Source organism: Gobio gobio (assembly GCF_949357685.1).
Source record: "Gobio gobio genome assembly, chromosome: 2".
NCBI lineage: Eukaryota > Metazoa > Chordata > Actinopteri > Cypriniformes > Gobionidae > Gobio > Gobio gobio.
Window position 1 is genome coordinate 72,120,729 of NC_137098.1, and position 17,793 is coordinate 72,138,521.

At 41.1% G+C, this 17,793-nt stretch overlaps 1 protein-coding gene across 1 annotated transcript in view; it reads right to left on the bottom strand.

Annotated features, from left to right (window-relative positions):
* Positions 1-279: 279 nt before the first annotated feature.
* The window catches only part of LOC307120857 (C-type mannose receptor 2-like), a 31,931-nt gene continuing 14,417 nt past the window's right edge, over positions 280-17,793 (bottom strand). The window contains exons 2-5 of the mRNA XM_079808055.1: positions 13,095-13,133; positions 12,643-13,002; positions 5,990-6,337; positions 280-1,553 (exon numbers count right to left, since the gene is read on the bottom strand). Of these exons, the coding sequence (XP_079664181.1) occupies positions 1,213-1,553; positions 5,990-6,337; positions 12,643-13,002; positions 13,095-13,131 (1,086 nt within the window). The 5' untranslated portion in view covers positions 13,132-13,133 and the 3' untranslated portion in view covers positions 280-1,212. The remainder of the gene's footprint in view (positions 1,554-5,989; positions 6,338-12,642; positions 13,003-13,094; positions 13,134-17,793) is intronic.

The following is a 17,793-nucleotide window of genomic DNA, read 5'->3' on the forward strand; positions in this document are numbered from 1 at the left end:
GTGAACTACCCCTTTAATGGCATTTTTTCCCCTTACATTACTTTTACTTTTATACTTTAAGTAGTTTTGAAACCAGTACTTTTACACTTTTACTTGAGTAAAAAGCTTGAGTTGATACTTCAACTTCTACAGAAGTCTTTTTAAACCCTAGTATCTATACTTCTACTTGAGTAATGAATGCGAATACTTTTGACACCTCTGAATATAAGAGAGAGAAGTAGCCACAACAGCACCAAGATCCTTAAAACACAAATAAGGAATAAAAAAAAAACAACTCGTACCATAATCTTCAGTTACATTATGTCATGGTAAAATATAAAGGATAAAGTATAAATGTATATTGATGATGAGTACATGATGCCCTTGGACCCCTTACAAAATTCAAATTGTGAAGTTAGTAAATAACACAAAAAGACGGTAAAGAGTTTGTAAAGGCCTAAAGTGTTAGTGATTCTGGCTGTTGAGGCTCTAAAATGGAGCAAACAGACTCACATGAATCACTGAAGAATCAACAAAAATTCATCCACTGGAGGAAAACAGATCCCCAAAAGAATAAATTAGACAATTTACAGCTCAATAATGGTTCACTGAAGAAAACATTTGCACTATTTAAACAAACATCCAAGCAGAATATTTCTGCCATTTTAACCCTCAGGTAGTGATGGGAGAAACAAAGCTTTCTGAAAGTTTGAATCAAATGAGCCAATTGCAAATTATTCACTCTTTCGAAGCATGAACATCAAACCAATTGTGAAAGTTTTATTGAAAGTGTAAACTATTAAATGCAATTAACAAATTATCTAATACATTTAAATATGAAGTGTATTTTTATTATACAAATGAGTCATTAAAAATGTCTCCAAATTTAAAAAACTTATCTTAGATCATTTAAAAACCACACAAGAACTGGCTCATGGGTTCACAGTGATCATAGAGGTGAACCATTGAAATTTAGAAACAGTTACGACATAACCAAGCCTAGTTTAATGAAATCCCAAGACTATAGCAGTTTAATACGTACTCTGAATCACTGGTTCAACACAAGATTCTCAAATGTTTCAAAGTTTCACGAAGCTGCGTTTCAAAAGCGTTCAACACTACCTGTTGAGGTTGAGATTATTATGTGTAAAATTATTACTTTACAAACCAAGTGATGAATGAAAATGAAGTTAAAGAAAGTGAAAACAAGCACAGAAAGTTCTGTGTATCCTTTCATTCATAATTGCTGCAGATAAAGTTGAGTTCCTCAGTTTCATGATGGCTGATCCAGCGCTGACCTCCTCCACACTGAACTGCTCCAGACTCACAGTTCTCTATGGCGTTTGCCCAGTTCTGATGACATACGGTCTCCCCACGCACCCAGAACCAGATACACGAAATGCTGGAGTGACGTAAACCCAACCACACCGCCTCAGTAGACGCCCCTTTAACCACATTCATCACACGACGCTGCATCTCGTCTGAATGAACCGCGGCCAGATCCACATAATTCTGTCTGCAGTATCTCAGAGCTTCAGACCACGTCCGGTTCTCTTTGATCAGAATCAGTTTATCTGGACACAAAACAAACCACAAGCAAAAACTAGAGAGAGACTGATCAAAAACAACATGCAGAACAAACACTGGAGGAATCTGCCATGTCAGACATGTAGCATGAACTTTAAAATATCTGGAGGTGATGGATGCACTGTAAAACCTTACTGTAAAAAATGCCACATTCTGACAGTAATATACCATTTTCCGTTAAAACAGTAATATACCATAGAAAACAATATTTGTAGTTTTCATGAAGGTATCCTACATGAATATACTGTGGAGTCGACACTCAGACTGTGTTCCAAATCACACTCTATACCCTCATTCAGTATCCCCTAAACTAGTTCACTAATATAGTCCACTTGACAGAGTAAATTAAAATAAGTGAGTGAATTCAGACATGATGAACACCTGCCCTTAACAAGCAGAATCACTGAAGGACAGAGAAACAAGAACAGAAAAAAAAGTTTCACACTAAGTGTGAAACCAGTTTGACATTATTTATTTCATACATGTACAGAAGTTCTTGTTGAGAATTAACAGAGGTTTAGATGTTTTATTGAAAATAATAATGTTTGTAGTCACCATTATGGTGATTAGTGTTTTTCTCTGGCTGTTGTGACATTGAGTTTAATTCACACTGAATGACACACAACAGAAGCACTCTCTCGCGTGCGCGCTCTCTCTGTTGCACGCGCGATCAGTTCTCCTTGCGCCTAAATAGTCAAATACACGCGCACACAGATGTCAAAATGTCCATCGTGTGGAGTACCACGCATGAACACAGTCGGTTATGGCTTAAGTGTATGTAAACAAGTAATAGCCAATGGACAAGTAATAGCCAATGGTAATAACTGGATATGTGTCAAAATATTATGTCCATGCATTCAGCAGCCCAATTAAATACCTGTCTGTCATTAATGTTAATCAAACAGCTACAGATGTTAAATAAATGTATACATATTAAATAAACATCTGTATCTGAAAAAATATATTTTTAAATTTACTATGGTTTTTGTACTTTGCTTCTTTGTTCTTTTATATAGCCTAACAAAAATAACTCATATCTTATTAAATTTCTCATATTAGCCTATGCTCATATTGCCCACCTGCACATACCAGCTGATATACAAAGTAGTCTTGATTTGGGTGGTCACAAGTAACTTAAGCATGCCAAAGTCAAGTTCAATCATATAAAATGTAATTTTCTAACACCCAAATTGTGGCCAGTGAAAATGTTGAGTGGCTAGTAACTTTGGAAAACCACAGTGGCTGGTGAGCAAAACAGTTAATGTCAAACCCTGTACAGTACATAAAACATTTTGAACTACTGCATCACTTAAAGCAATGTTTTACAACCTTTTTTCAGTCACAGCACCCTTTGACAATTTTTTTTCAAATTCTTTCAAAAATTTGTGGCACCCTACATTTGTCACGTTAAGTGTGTTTTTGCTGTCCAATCTGTGAACCTCTGTCCCCAGTCTGTTTGTTTCTATGGTTACATATTGATTTGAGTATTCTGTTCAGGTGTTTCATCCATTAGCTCCCCTGTTTTCCTGTGTATTTAAGCCTGTGTTTAGTCCTGTCTTCTTGTCATTTCTACGTAGTGTAAAGCTGGTCATACACTGTCTATTTTTGTCCAATTTCGAGCCGAATTCTGACTCGTGCGACTCTTTTTTTGGGTTGGGACGATTTTCAGCTTTATCGTGCATCGTTTGTCGTGAGGTGTTCGTGCAGTGTACAGGGGGAAATGAGAGACGACAAACCTCTCACGATCGCCAATCGGATGGTTGAATGAATTTCTGGCATGTCAGAAATTCTGGTCGCTCCTCGTGAGGTTATTGCACAGCTGAAGCAGAGCTACGAACTGATTGCTCAATTTCTCATCACTGCGCCTGTGCGAAAGCAGAAGTTGAACCATTTCATCTTTAATGCAGCAAGATTGAAAACGAAAAGATGGAGATCTTTAAGTTCTGTAGGCAGTTATCATATAGCAGCAATTTAGCAAACTTTTGCTTGCCTCCAGTTCGTGTTGTAAAATGGATAATCTAAGACGTTCAAACCACCGTGTTTAGCCAATCAGTGCCTCTTTTATAAATTTAACTTTGAACATTTAATTTACTTGTTTTACTTTCACAAATTATTTTATTTACTATTATTTAATATTTACTTAATTGTATTATCATGGGAAAAATGTGAACCGTTGTCCATCATTTCACACAAAATGTCACGGAGCAATATAGGCTAGATTTTTTTTTTTTGTTAGTTTTAAATCATGAAGGCGAGTCAGTGAATATCATGCAAAAACGCAATGTGCGCGAGAGTCTGTGAAAGTGAAAGTAAAATCTGATGAGCTTTTGGCGAAGAGTAAGCTAATCTATCTATTTTATTATGCAGAGTAGGCTATCATTTATGCAATGATGCATTATAAAATTAGCGCGGGGGCAAATTAAATGTAATATCAATTTAATAATAAAAGTAGGCCTACCCTAATAATAATGTTCATTTATATATATATAAATTGTAAATGCTAAATGCTCTTGATATCGATGGCTGATGCATTTGATAGACTATCTCTCTATTTTAGTTTTTTTCCTGCATATTTCACTCGTACAGTGTGAGCAGATGAGTCGCGCTCGACGATCGGACTGCACAGTGTGAGCACATAAATCGTGAGCTTTGGCTTTACATCGCATGCGATCTACTAGTTCAGTGTGAGTAGGTAACCTTGCTGAAATCGCACAGTGTATGCCCAGCTTTAGTTGTGGTTGTTCCATTCTTGTGTTTCGTTCCTGAGTTCTGTGTAAATAAATACTGCTTGCATTTAGATCCTGCATTTATCCTTCATTTCAACCAGCCGTGTGACAACATTAGCGTTATCAAGATACTGCCTGGAATTTAACTTTGATAGGTTAGCTTGAAATGTATCTATATTCGATACAATTTGTGATACCATCGGTATACCAATGGATACAATTTTAATATTATGGTGACTTCAAACCAAACATTTTCAATGAAACATCAATATCTAAACGTCTGTTAATTCTTAATAAGAGCTTCTGTAGACGTATGACAAAAATAAAGTCAAACTGGTTAATAATAAGTTTAATAATGTGTAATGGCTGGAAGTCAGTTGTCCTTCAGTGATTCTTGTTAACAGCAGGTGCTCATCACTAACGCTCAACAATCACTTCATATTCACTTTATTATCTCACTGCAACCCTGTCAGTGGCTGCATTTCCATTACCCTTCAAATTGCGCAAATTTGAATTGCTAATTGAAAATACGCCCAATGGAAATGTGTCAATTTTTGCAAAAACTCACATATATCACAAAAAAGTTTTTACGCTCGCATGATGTGGTTTTTCAGGCAATTCGAAAAAGGACATTTTCGTAAAACTGCAATGGGGTTGAAAGAGTTAAAGGTGTAAGATAAAACAACACACCCAAGAAATGTATTTTAACAGTAATAAACTGTAAATTAAGTTTACAGCAAACTAACTGTAGAAAAACAATAATATACTGTCAACACTGTAAAATCAAGAAAAAGAAAAAACTGTAATGTTTTGTCAAAAGTAAGAGTTAAAATTACTTACTTAAGTTAATCACTCAGATATTAAAGTTCCTTGCATTTAGTAGAAACTAAATGCATGTGAACTGTTGAAATGAAGTGTTATTTTGTGTTTTGCACAGAGATCTGTCAGTGTTTACTGATCTGGGAGTTAATGGGTTTCTGTTGTCTGAGTTTTGTGTGTCACCATTGTGCCGAAGAGTAGAGCCTGTGCTTCAGTTCAGCACAAGACAGAGAAACACTGATGATACGCTGCATGTTGCTTTATTTAACTGGCGACAACTGTGTAGTTGCTGATGCAGTGAAAATCTCTTTATACTTTAACATTTTTGCAAATGAAATGAATTAAGGTTTAATTTGGGGCAGTAACATACTGTACAGAACTCTACAATTAAAGGAACTGTATGTAAGAAATGTATTTCAATTAATCATAAAATGGCCCTGATATGTCACTAGACATTAAGAAATCATGTTAATTTCAAATACTTATATCACTGACAACAGTTGTCCGGCCAAGATATTGTCATTTTAAAAGTGAAGTTGCAGCCCTCAACTGATGTTGATGTTGACATGTTGTGTTTTGGCCTGAAGCGCCACCCTCCACCTATCTACCAATCACGAAGTCAGTAGTGTTTCAGCATCCGGGTTGCCAGCTCTGCTCTAGTTACCACAGTTGCAGCTACAAGCTTTTTGGATAAAAAAATGTCTAAGGAGGGGGAGAGGGGATACACCGCTCTACAGTAATTTGAAAGTGATTGCAGAACCAGTTTTGGCCACAATCCTACATACAGTTCCTTTAACAGTAAATCACTGTACACAGTATTTTACCATTAATTTACAGGACAATGTTTTACAGTGTGTGTTTTGTGAGGATCTTCTTACCTTCATGACACACAAAAGGAAATTGGTTGTTGCAAGAGATGTCGTACCATTGTGCCAGAGAGTTCGGTTTGATCACAGCACAGTTTTCAACACCTCCAACATTATTAGGTTCACCAGACCTCCAGTCTCTGAATGAGGAGTCACTCTGATCTGACCACTGCCATGAGTCTTTGAACAGACCAATCCAGACCCATGATCCAGATAAATGAAGATCACTAATTAACTTCTCAACCTGTTGATTCTCATTCTGGTTCCTCACACTGACCAGATCAATGTAATTCTGTCTGCAGTAACTCTGAGCGTCTCTCCAATTCATCGTCTGATTGACAAAGACGAGTCCTGCATTCGCTGTAAGAAAAACAAATGGAAAAAGTAATGAATCAGTTTGTTCATTATTCTCACACTGCTTTATGGTTTAGATGTGAACAGGAGCATCAGTGTAAGTATCAGAAACGCGTGTCATTCAATGACATTATTTTTTTTTTTACAGCTGGTAATACTCATAATATATTCTTTTTTTTTTTTAAAGATATAACAAACTCAGCAGGCAGACATTAGATTTTGGTTGAAAATGAAAATCGGGTTGATGTCTAAACCAACATTAGTTTTATGTCAAGTTCCAACCCAGCCGTCACTGGACATCAATGTAACGTCAAGAAGACATTGGTCAGACGTCAAATATTGGTTGAAAATTATAATTGGGTTGACGTCAAATTTTGGTTGAAATAAACACAAAAAAGCCCCTGTTAAAAATGGTGAAATTCATGGCGTGCATTTACATTAATGGAGATAGTGGTTGAAGGGCGTTACAGCTGGCATCAGCCACAGCCTTAAATCAACTGAAAATAAAAGAAGATGTTCTAGCATTGTTGCTATACTAGCCAACAGTAGTGTTGAGATAGTGTTTACTGCTTTTGTAAGCTCTCGATTTTGTAAGACTGTTCACCGCCCCTTAGGTAAATTAACCATGGTTTTGTGATCGATTACTGTTTGTAATATGATTAAATGGTGTATAACATATTTACAATGTATAAAATAAAATAAAAAAACATACCACTCTGAAACATCCTGTGAAATCTGTACTTGCAAAGTCTGTGCATGAAATCTGTTCTGCACAATTATCTTGTTCGTTAACATTAGGGTCTAAATCAGGCTTGAATTGGAAGGAGGGGCTTAATCGAAACAGGAACTATACAGCGTTCGAGACAGACTGGGGAGACGTGCTGAAATAAGTTTAAGGGTAAAGTTAGGGACAGGTGTGGTGGTATGGGTAAGTTTAAGGGTAAAGTTAGGGACAGGTGTGGTGGTATGGGTAAGTTTAAGGGTAGGGTTAGGGACAGGTGTGGTGGTATGGGTAAGTTTAAGGGTAGGGTTAGGGACAGGTGTGGTGGTATGGGTAAGTTTAAGGGTAGGGTTAGGAACAGGTGTAGTGGTATGGGTAAGTTTAAGGGTAAAGTTAGGGACAGGTGTGGTGGTATGAGTAAGTTTAAGGGTAGGGTTAGGGACAGGTGTGGTGGTATGAGTAAGTTTAAGGGTAGGGTTAGGGACAGGTGTGGTGGTATGGGTAAGTTTAAGGGTAAAGTTAGGGACAGGTGTGGTGGTATGGGTAAGTTTAAGGGTAAAGTTAGGGACAGGTGTGGTGGTATGGGTAAGTTTAAGGGTAGGGATAGGGACAGGTGTGGTGGTATGGGTAAGTTTAAGGGTAGGGATAGGGACAGGTGTGGTGGTATGGGTAAGTTTAAGGGTTAAACTTGCGGGGCGGCAGTGGCTTAGTGGTTCATGTAGGTTGTCTACAAACCGGAAGGTTGGTGGTTCAACCCCCGGTTCCACCTGACCAAGTGTCGAGGTGTCCATGAGCAAGACACCTAACCCCAGCTGCTCCCGACGAGCTGGATGGCGCCTTGCATGGCTGACACCGCCGTCAGTGTATGAATGGGTGAATGAGAAGCAAGATGTAAAGCGATTTGGATGGCCATTGGTCTGTTAAAAGCGCTATATAAATGGAATCCATTTAAGGGTTAAGTTAGGGACAGGTGTGGTGGTATGAGTAAGTTTAAGGCCAGGGTTAGGGACAGGTGTGGTGGTATGAGTAAGTTTAAGGGTAAAGTTAGGGACAGGTGTGGTGGTATGAGTAAGTTTAAGGGTAGGGTTAGGGACAGGTGTGGTGGTATGAGTAAGTTTAAGGGTAGGGTTAGGGACAGGTGTGGTGGTATGGGTAAGTTTAAGGGTAAAGTTAGGGACAGGTGTGGTGGTATGGGTAAGTTTAAGGGTAAAGTTAGGGACAGGTGTGGTGGTATGGGTAAGTTTAAGGGTAGGGATAGGGACAGGTGTGGTGGTATGGGTAAGTTTAAGGGTAGGGATAGGGACAGGTGTGGTGGTATGGGTAAGTTTAAGGGTTAAACTTGCGGGGCGGCAGTGGCTTAGTGGTTCATGTAGGTTGTCTACAAACCGGAAGGTTGGTGGTTCAACCCCCGGTTCCACCTGACCAAGTGTCGAGGTGTCCATGAGCAAGACACCTAACCCCAGCTGCTCCCGACGAGCTGGATGGCGCCTTGCATGGCTGACACCGCCGTCAGTGTATGAATGGGTGAATGTGAAGCAAGATGTAAAGCGATTTGGATGGCCATTGGTCTGTTAAAAGCGCTATATAAATGGAATCCATTTAAGGGTTAAGTTAGGGACAGGTGTGGTGGTATGAGTAAGTTTAAGGGCAGGGTTAGGGACAGGTGTGGTGGTATGAGTAAGTTTAAGGGTAGGGTTAGGGACAGGTGTGGTGGTATGGGGTAAGTTTAACGGTAAAGTTAGGGACAGGTGTGGTGGTATGGGTAAGTTTAAGGGTAAAGTTAGGGACAGGTGTGGTGGTATGGGTAAGTTTAAGGGTAGGGTTAGGGACAGGTGTGGTGGTATGGGTAAGTTTAAGGGTTAAACTTGCGGGGTGAAAGTGGCTTAGTGGTTCATGTAGGTTGTCTACAAACTGGAAGGTTTCAATCCCCGGTTCCACCTGACCAAGTGTCGAGGTGTCCATGAGCAAGACACCTAACCCCAGCTGCTCCCGACGAGCTGGATGGCGCCTTGCATGGCTGACACCGCCGTCGGTGTATGAATGAATGAATGTGAGGCAATATGTAAAGCGCTTTGGATGGCCATGGGTCTGTTAAAAGCGATATATAAATGCAGTCCATTTAAGGGTAAAGTTAGGGACAGGTGTGGTGGTATGGGTAAGTTAAAGGGTAAAGTTAGGGACAGGTGTGGTGGTATGGGTAAGTTAAAGGGTAAAGTTAGGGACAGGTGTGGTGGTATGAGTAAGTGTAAGGGTAAAGTTAGGGACAGGTGTAGTGGTATGAGTAAGTTTAAGGGTAAAGTTTGGGACAGGTGTGGTGGTATGGGTAAGATTAAGGGTAAAGTTAGGGACCGGTGTGGTGGTATGAGTAAGTTTATGGGTAGGGTTAGGGACAGGTGTGGTGGTATGGGTAAGTTTATGGGTAAAGTTAGGGACAGGTGTGGTGGTATGAGTAAGTTTAAGGGTAAAGTTAGGGAAAGGTTTGGTGGTATGAGTAAGTTTAGGGGTAAAGTTAGGGACAGGTGTGGTGGTATGAGTAAGTTTAAGGGTAAAGTTTGGGACAGGTGTGGTGGTATGAGTAAGTTTAGGGGGAAATTTGGGACAGGTGTGGTGGTATGAGTAAGTTTAAGGGTAAAGTTAAGGACAGGTTTGGTGGTATGGGTACGTTTAAGGGTAAAGTTAGAGACAGGTGTGGTGGTATGAGTAAGTTTAAGGGTAAAGTTAGGGACAGGTTTGGTGGTATGAGTAAGTTTAGGGGTAAAGTCAGGGACAGGTGTGGTGGTATGAGTAAGTTTAAGGGTAAAGTTTGGGACAGGTGTGGTGGTATGAGTAAGTTTAGGGGGAAATTTGGGACAGGTGTGGTGGTATGAGTAAGTGTAAGGGTAAAGTTAGGGACAGGTGTAGTGGTATGAATAAGTTTAAGGGTAAAGTTAGGGACAGGTGTGGTGGTATGAGTAAGTTTAAGGGAAAAGTTTGGGACAGGTGTGGTGGTATGAGTAAGTTTAGGGGGAAATTTGGGACAGGTGTGGTGGTATGGGTCAGTTTAAGGGTAAAGTTAGGGACAGGTGTGGTGGTATGAGTAAGTTTAAGGGTAAAGTTAAGGACAGGTTTGGTGGTATGGGTACGTTTAAGGGTAAAGTTAGAGACAGGTGTGGTGGTATGGGTCAGTTTAAGGGTAACGTTAAGGACAGGTTTGGTGGTACGGGTAAGTTTAAGGGTAAAGTTAGGGACAGGTGTGGTGGTATGGGTCAGTTTAAGGGTAAAGTTAGGGACAGGTGTGTTGGTATGGGTAAGTTTAAGGGTAAAGTTAGGGACAGATGTGGTGGTATGGGTAAGTTTAAGGGTAAAGTTAGGCACAGGTGTGGTGGTATGGGTAAGTTTAAGGGTAAAGTTAGGGACAGGTTTGTTTGTATGGGTAAGTTGAAGAGTAAAGTTAGAGACAGGTGTGGTGGTAAAGGTAAGTTTAAAGGTAAAGTTAGGGACAGGTGTGGTGGTATGGGTAAGTTTAAGGGTAAAGTTAGGGACAGGTGTGGTGGTATGGGTAAGTTTATGGGTAAAGTTAGGGACAGGTGTGGTGGTATGGGTAAGTTTAAGGGTAAAGTTAGGGACAGGTGTGGTGGTATGGGTAAGTTTAAGGGTAAAGTTAGGGACAGGTGTGGTGGTATGGGTAAGTTTAAGGGTAAAGTTGGGGACAGGTGTGGTGGTATGGGTCAGTTTAAGGGTAAAGGTAAGGGACAGGTGTGGTGGTATGAGTAAGTTTAAGGGTAAAGTTAGGGACAGGTGTGGTGGTATGGGTAAGGTTAAGGGTAAAGTTAGGGACAGGTGTGGTGGTATGGGTAAGGTTAAGGGTAAAGTTAGGGACAGGTGTGGTGGTATAAGTAAGTTTAAGGGTAAAGTTAGGTACAGGTGTGGTGGTATGGGTAAGTTTAAGGGTAAAGTTAGGTACAGGTGTGGTGGTATGGGTAAGTTTAAGGGTAAAGTTAGGGACAGGTGTGGTGGTATGGGTAAGTTTAAGGGTAAAGTTAGGCACAGGTGTGGTGGTATGGGTAAGTTTAAGGGTAAAGTTAGGGACAGGTGTGGTGGTATAAGTAAGTTTAAGGGTAAAGTTAGAGACAGGTGTGGTGGTATGGGTAAGGTTAAGGGTAAAGTTAGGGACAGGTGTGGTGGTATGGGTAAGGTTAAGGGTAAAGTTAGGGACAGGTGTGGTGGTATGGGTAAGTTTAAGGGTAAAGTTTGGCACAGGTGTGGTGGTATGGGTAAGTTTAAGGGTAAAGTTAGGGACAGGTGTGGTGGTATAAGTAAGTTTAAGGGTAAAGTTAGAGACAGGTGTGGTGGTATGGGTAAGGTTAAGGGTAAAGTTAGGGACAGGTGTGGTGGTATGGGTAAGGTTAAGGGTAAAGTTAGGGACAGGTGTGGTGGTATGGGTAAGGTTAAGGGTAAAGTTAGGGACAGGTGTGGTGGTATAAGTAAGTTTAAGGGTAAAGTTAGGGACAGGTGTGGTGGTATGGGTAAGTTTAAGGGTAAAGTTAGGTACAGGTGTGGTGGTATGGGTAAGTTTAAGGGTAAAGTTAGGTACAGGTGTGGTGGTATGGGTAAGTTTAAGGGTAAAGTTAGGGACAGGTGTGGTGGTATGGGTAAGTTTAAGGGTAAAGTTAGGCACAGGTGTGGTGGTATGGGTAAGTTTAAGGGTAAAGTTAGGGACAGGTGTGGTGGTATAAGTAAGTTTAAGGGTAAAGTTAGAGACAGGTGTGGTGGTATGGGTAAGGTTAAGGGTAAAGTTAGGGACAGGTGTGGTGGTTTGGGTATGTTATGTTAAGACAGTAAGTAAAGTTAACTAAAAGTGTTAGTTAGAATCACAGTTTGGAATATAAGTTTCTCAAATGACAACAATCATTGTGATTGTAATTATAATTTTGAGCAAAAATAATCGTTAGCCATTTATCAATTTAAGCAAAATGCAGCATGAAGAATATGTTTTTATTGACTACAATTACTAAAAAGCCCAGACTTTAAGTCGACTAAACAAAAACAAAACCATGTTGACTAAATTTTATAAAAATTAAAAAGTACATTAGACACAGGACAAAGACTTAAAAAAAAGCTGACAAAATTAGCACTAGTTAAAGTCCATTGACTTCCTGACGTTCCATTGACATGTGCCTGCTGGGAAGAAACATTTGTGAACATCTTGATGATTTTAAAGTACTTTCTATTTGTCTATTTTGTTTCCTCATGTCTCTCTAGAATACTTGATTCAAACACAACGAGCTGAATGAGAAAAACAAAGGAAGATGTTACACTGCAGCTAAATATGTTAACTAGTCCATAGAAATATTTACTTGGACTGTAGACTATTTATAAATTATTAGGTTAAATTATGTTATAAATTAATCTATCTCTTTCACTCTCTGCGATTTTCTCTATAGGGTATTTAATTGCAGATTAAAAACTACACAGGAATTGACTTAACATCGAAAGAGTGAAAAATAGCTACATTCCCTTCTATAATCATTATCAAATGTTCTCATTTTTGTTTAATATGTGGTGCATCTTAAAATGAATGGTTGTTGTAATTTTAAATAGCTGAACTCACTGTCGGTGCAGATAAAATATGGGGTACTGTCAGAACATGACAAATCATGAAATTGTCCATAAAGCATGAGCCCACAATCACTTCCACCGTTTGGTTGTCCAGGTCCCCAGTTCAGATAGAGCGCAGGGTCACCTGAAGACCACTGCCATTTTTCACTACTTGTCTTCTGCAGCCCAATCCAGACATCCTGGACACCTCCAACATTCACACTCTTCTTCAGCTCGTTCATGTCGTTCATGTTGTCAACGGTGGCCAGATTTGTGTAATTATCTCTGCAGTATCTCTGAGCTTCAGTCCAGGTCTTCCTCACGTTTATAAAGTGATACTGACGCTGAACACATTCAGATACGGAGCAGAGAGCTGTGAAAGAGAGGGTTTGATTTAATGCTTTTCATAACAGGGTCAAACCTGATGAAACTATAAACCATTAATAAAACAACAAACACACTCACCAATGAGAAGAAGAACGAAATATAGAGTCCGGTCCATTTCTGAGGAAGAAATGATAGAGTAAAAAATAGATGTAATAAGGGCAGGATGGCATAGGTGACATAGGCTGGTTGCCTAAGGCAGTGGTTTTCAAACCTGTCCTGGAGGAACCCCAGCCCTGCACAGTCTCCCTTATCAGACACACCCAATTTAGTTCTTGCAGTTGTAAAGGAGGCCAGCTAGTAGTCGCTGTGTGAGTAAACCTTGCTCCTCTGATCTCAAGAGACGCTCTAGCGACTGATGCTGGAGGTTTCAGCCTTTAGCCTCCTTGTTAGAGCGTTCGACTCTCATGCATGCTTGGAGCGGGCGGTTCGAACAGGAGGGGTTAAACATTCTCTACTCACGAGCAAAAATACTACACACAAAATGTGCAGGGCTGGGGTGACTCCAGGACAGGTTTGAAAACCACTGGCCTAAGGCCGCACAAGAGGCAGGCCCGGTTCTACGGATGTGCTAGTTGGTGCTAAGCACCCTCAAATTAAAGCAAGATCTCCCTCAGTTGATACCGTAATATCATATTTGGGAAAATGTATTTGAAAAAAGCATCAAAGGTTTCTATTTACAGTGTGTTTTTGCAGAGTTGAGCAATGAAGCCAATCACAGACATGTCTATGAATCTCTTGAGTAACAGAACTCAATCCAGTGGCTTTCTGGTGGGGCTGCTCTGTTGCGACCCGGGCTATCTCATGCTGCTGCCTTGTGCTTGTGTTTTATTTGTTCAATTTGATTTATGTTTGACACAGTGCTCGATCTGTGTACACAATGCTTTTTTTATTAAGAGGACTGATGCTGATTTTAGTTGTATGCTGATTACATGCAACTCCATGCTAGTGAATCAGGACTTCATGTCGGAGGTGGTTCTGTGCAATACCGGGGACCAACTCTTACTGCTCCGGCCTAGCTACACACTCGCCCCCCTGCTAACGAAGGAATTGCAGGTGAGAAACAGGTACGCTCAGACAGAAACGACAACTCAGGCAAGAGCAAAGGGGGTGGTATCTGTGTTTATGTTAGCCAAAAGTGGTGCTCGCAATTCTCTGTGAGAGAGCTGGTCTGTAACTCCAACATTGAACTAGTAGCCTATGTCTAAACCTTAGGCCTTTTTATCTTCCACATGAATTTGGGAACATTTTATTACAACCCCAAATCAGAAAAAGTTGGGACAGTATGGAAAACGCAAATAATAAAAAAAAGAAGTGATTTCTAAATTTACTTTGACTTGTATTTCATTGCAGACAATATGAACACAAAATATTTCATGTTTTGTCCGGTCAACTTCATGTAATTTGTAAATATGCATCATTCAGACCTGCAACACATTTCAAAAAAAGTTGGGACAGTAAAGCATTTACCACTTTGTAATGTTGCCATTCCTTTTCACAACACTTAAAAGACGTTTAGGGACTGAAGACACTAAGTGATGAAGTGTTTCCGGTGTAATTTTGTCCCATTCTTCCTGCAAACAAGTCTTAAGGTGGGCAACAGTACGGGGTCTTCGTTGCTGCATTTTGCGCTTCAAAATGTGCCACACATTCTCTATTGGAGACAGGTCAGGACTGCAGGCAGGCCAGTCAAGTACCCGTACCCTCTTCCTCCGCAGCCAGGACTTTGTAATGTGTGCAGAATGTGGTTTTGCATTGTTGTTGAAATATGCATGGACGTCCCTGGAAAAGATGTCTTCTTGAAGGCAGCATATTATGCTCCAAAATCTCTATGTACGTTTCAGCATTAATGGTGCCTTCACAGAAGTGCAAGTTACCTTTGCCAAGGGCACTGACACAACCCCATACCATGACAGACCCTGGCTTCTGGACTTGTTACTGGTAACAGTCTCAATGATCCTTTTCTTCTTTGGTCCGGAGCACACAGCGTCCATTCCTCCCAAATAATACCTGAACTACTGATTCATCTGACCACAGTACACATTTCCACTGTGTGATGGTCCATCCCAGATGCCTCCGAGCCCAGAGAAGTCGACGGCGCTTCTGGACACTGTTAACATAGGGCTTCCTTTTGGCACAGTACAGTTTTAACTGGCATTTGTGGATATAACTACGTATTGTGGTAATTGACAAAGGTTTGCCAAAGTAGTCCTGAGCCCATGTGGTGATATCGCTTATTGATGAATGACGATGCTTGATGCAGTGCCGCTTGAGGGATCGGAGATCACAGTTGTTCAGCTTAGGCTTGCGCCCTTGTCCTTTATGCACTGAAATTCCTCCAGATTCCTTGAATCTTTGAATTATGTTATGCACTGTTGAATGTGAAATATCCAAATCTCTTCCTATCTTTCTTTGAGGAACATTGTTTTTAAACGTTTCAATAATTTTCTCACGTATTTGTTGGCAAACTGGCCATCCTCGGCCCATCTTTGCTCCTAAAGGATTAGACCTTTCTTGGATGCTGCTTTTGTACCAAATCATAATTACAATCACCTGTTGACATCACCTGTTTCAAATCACATCATTATTTAACCATTTTACCTCATTACTAGCCCTAAATTGCTCCTGTCCCAACTTTTTTTGAAATGTGTTGCAGGTCTGAATGACAGGAAAGGATGCATATTTACAAATGACATGAAGTTGACCAGACAAAACATGAAATATTTTGTGTTCATATTGTCTGCAATGAAATACAAGTCAAAGTAAATTTAGAAATCACTTCTTTTTCTTTTTTTTTTGCGTTTTCCATTCTGTCCCAACTTTTTCTGATTTGGGGTTGTATGTACTGTTTATATTCCACCCAATGGGAATGCTGCAAATGCAGCTAAACTTACAGCAGACTGTGTTCACAGACAATTAAGACGTACCCCTGAAGCACCTTGTTTTATTTTAGGGGATTTTAATTGTACACTCCCACATGAAAAAATACTACCATACTATAGTAAAGATACTACAGTAAATTGTAGTATATTGTAATATATTATAGTATTTACTACACTTTATTTTACTGTAGTATATTTACTATAGTAAGGTTCAAAAACACTATAGTATTTATTTGAGTAATTTTACTGTAATATACTATAGTATTTTTTCATGTGGGCTTGACGCTGTGTTGCCTGGATTCCATCAATAGCAAAACAAAACATCTTGGACAAATGTTATGGGAATGTTAAGAATTGTTATACAGCTAAAGTTAAATTGCCACTAGGCTCCTCTGATCATAATGCAGTCCATTTGATTCCTACTTATAAGTCCCTGCTTAAGAACAGTAAACCACAAACTAAAAGAGAGAGGGAGGAATTTGAAAGTCATTGTTCGACTATGAACACTAAAAAATTATGGGATTCTATGAAATGTATGACAATTATTGCCCAAGCCAAAAGATCTATCAATAGGATAGATGAGGAGGCAAAGGCAAATGAGTTGAATGATGAAGTAAGAGACTTCTCACAGGAGCAGGAAACTGCACTGGATGCTTTATCTTGGATTGCTCTAAAATATCTATTGACCAGCATATGATGGAGGGATTGTTCCCTTTCGTTCAGTCACTACGACGTAACGTTAGTGACTAACGAATGGGGGTTTCGCTTAGAAGCCTATCAACTTCGAGTTTTGAGAAAACGCCCAATGGCGTGCCAATGCCATGGGGCATGCGGAATTTGCATACGTAGCTCCGCCTCACTGCGTGAGTATATAAGGAAGTACGAGGCAATATCGCATTATGTTTCTGCTTTCGGAGCCAAGAGTACCTACCTCTTCACTCCTACAGCCTTCTGAGACTCTGTCAGCTTCTTCGAGACGAGCAGCTTTCCAGTCGGTGTTGGTGTGACGGCGCGTTCCAGTGATCGCATACTTCCTGCCTGCTGATCTGTGCAGTGGTCTGCATCCAGCTGGTGTGTGTTTCCCTGGGCGCTTCGGCATCGACTGTGAAGTTTCCTCTCACAAAAGAGCTTGCACGTGACACGTCCTTTTCAGGATGTTTCGTCCGTGCACTTCTGGGTGCGGTAGATCGCTTTTTTCTTTCGACGGGCACGAGCGCTGTGTGACGTGTTTGGGCTTTCAGCACGCTCAGGCAGCGCTCGTGGATGACTCATGTTCTCTCTGCGGGAACCTGGCCATCTCAGTGCTTCGATCGAGACTCCGTGAATTCCGTGCTGATGCCGGAACGAGAGTCCCCTCCGTCCCCCCCCAATCTGCGGTCTCCTCTGGAGGCGGCACTTTGGCTGGTGACCAGGGTGATCTGAGGGTGACGGTGTGGAACAAAGCTCCGACGCTAGTTCCTCGGCCCACACCCCCCTCTCAGGCACTTGACCCGGTCCGCGCTCAGGCGTCTACATCGGGGCCGGCTCCTGCTGTCCCGACTGTGGCGTTTGGCGCGGCGGAGGAGGAAGTGATGTCTATCGCCGCATCACAAGGTGGGCTGGAGTCATCTGAGGATGAGGATTCGGCTGTGCTGCCACCTTCGGGTGTCCCAGCATTGCCCGAGTCGGACCCAGAGTTGACAGCCATGCTCTCTCGGGCCGCCGCAGCGCTTGGACTGGAGTGGAACCCTCCGCCTCAGCCCGAGCGTTCGCGGTTGGATGATTGGTTTTTGGGGGCGGCGCGTTCGGACACCCGTCCGGCCGCTCCTCCAATACCTTTCTTCCCCGAGGTGCATGAAGAGGTTGCGCGTTCCTGGAAGGCCCCGTTGTCTTCCCGTGAACGTTTGGCGGCCTCTTCC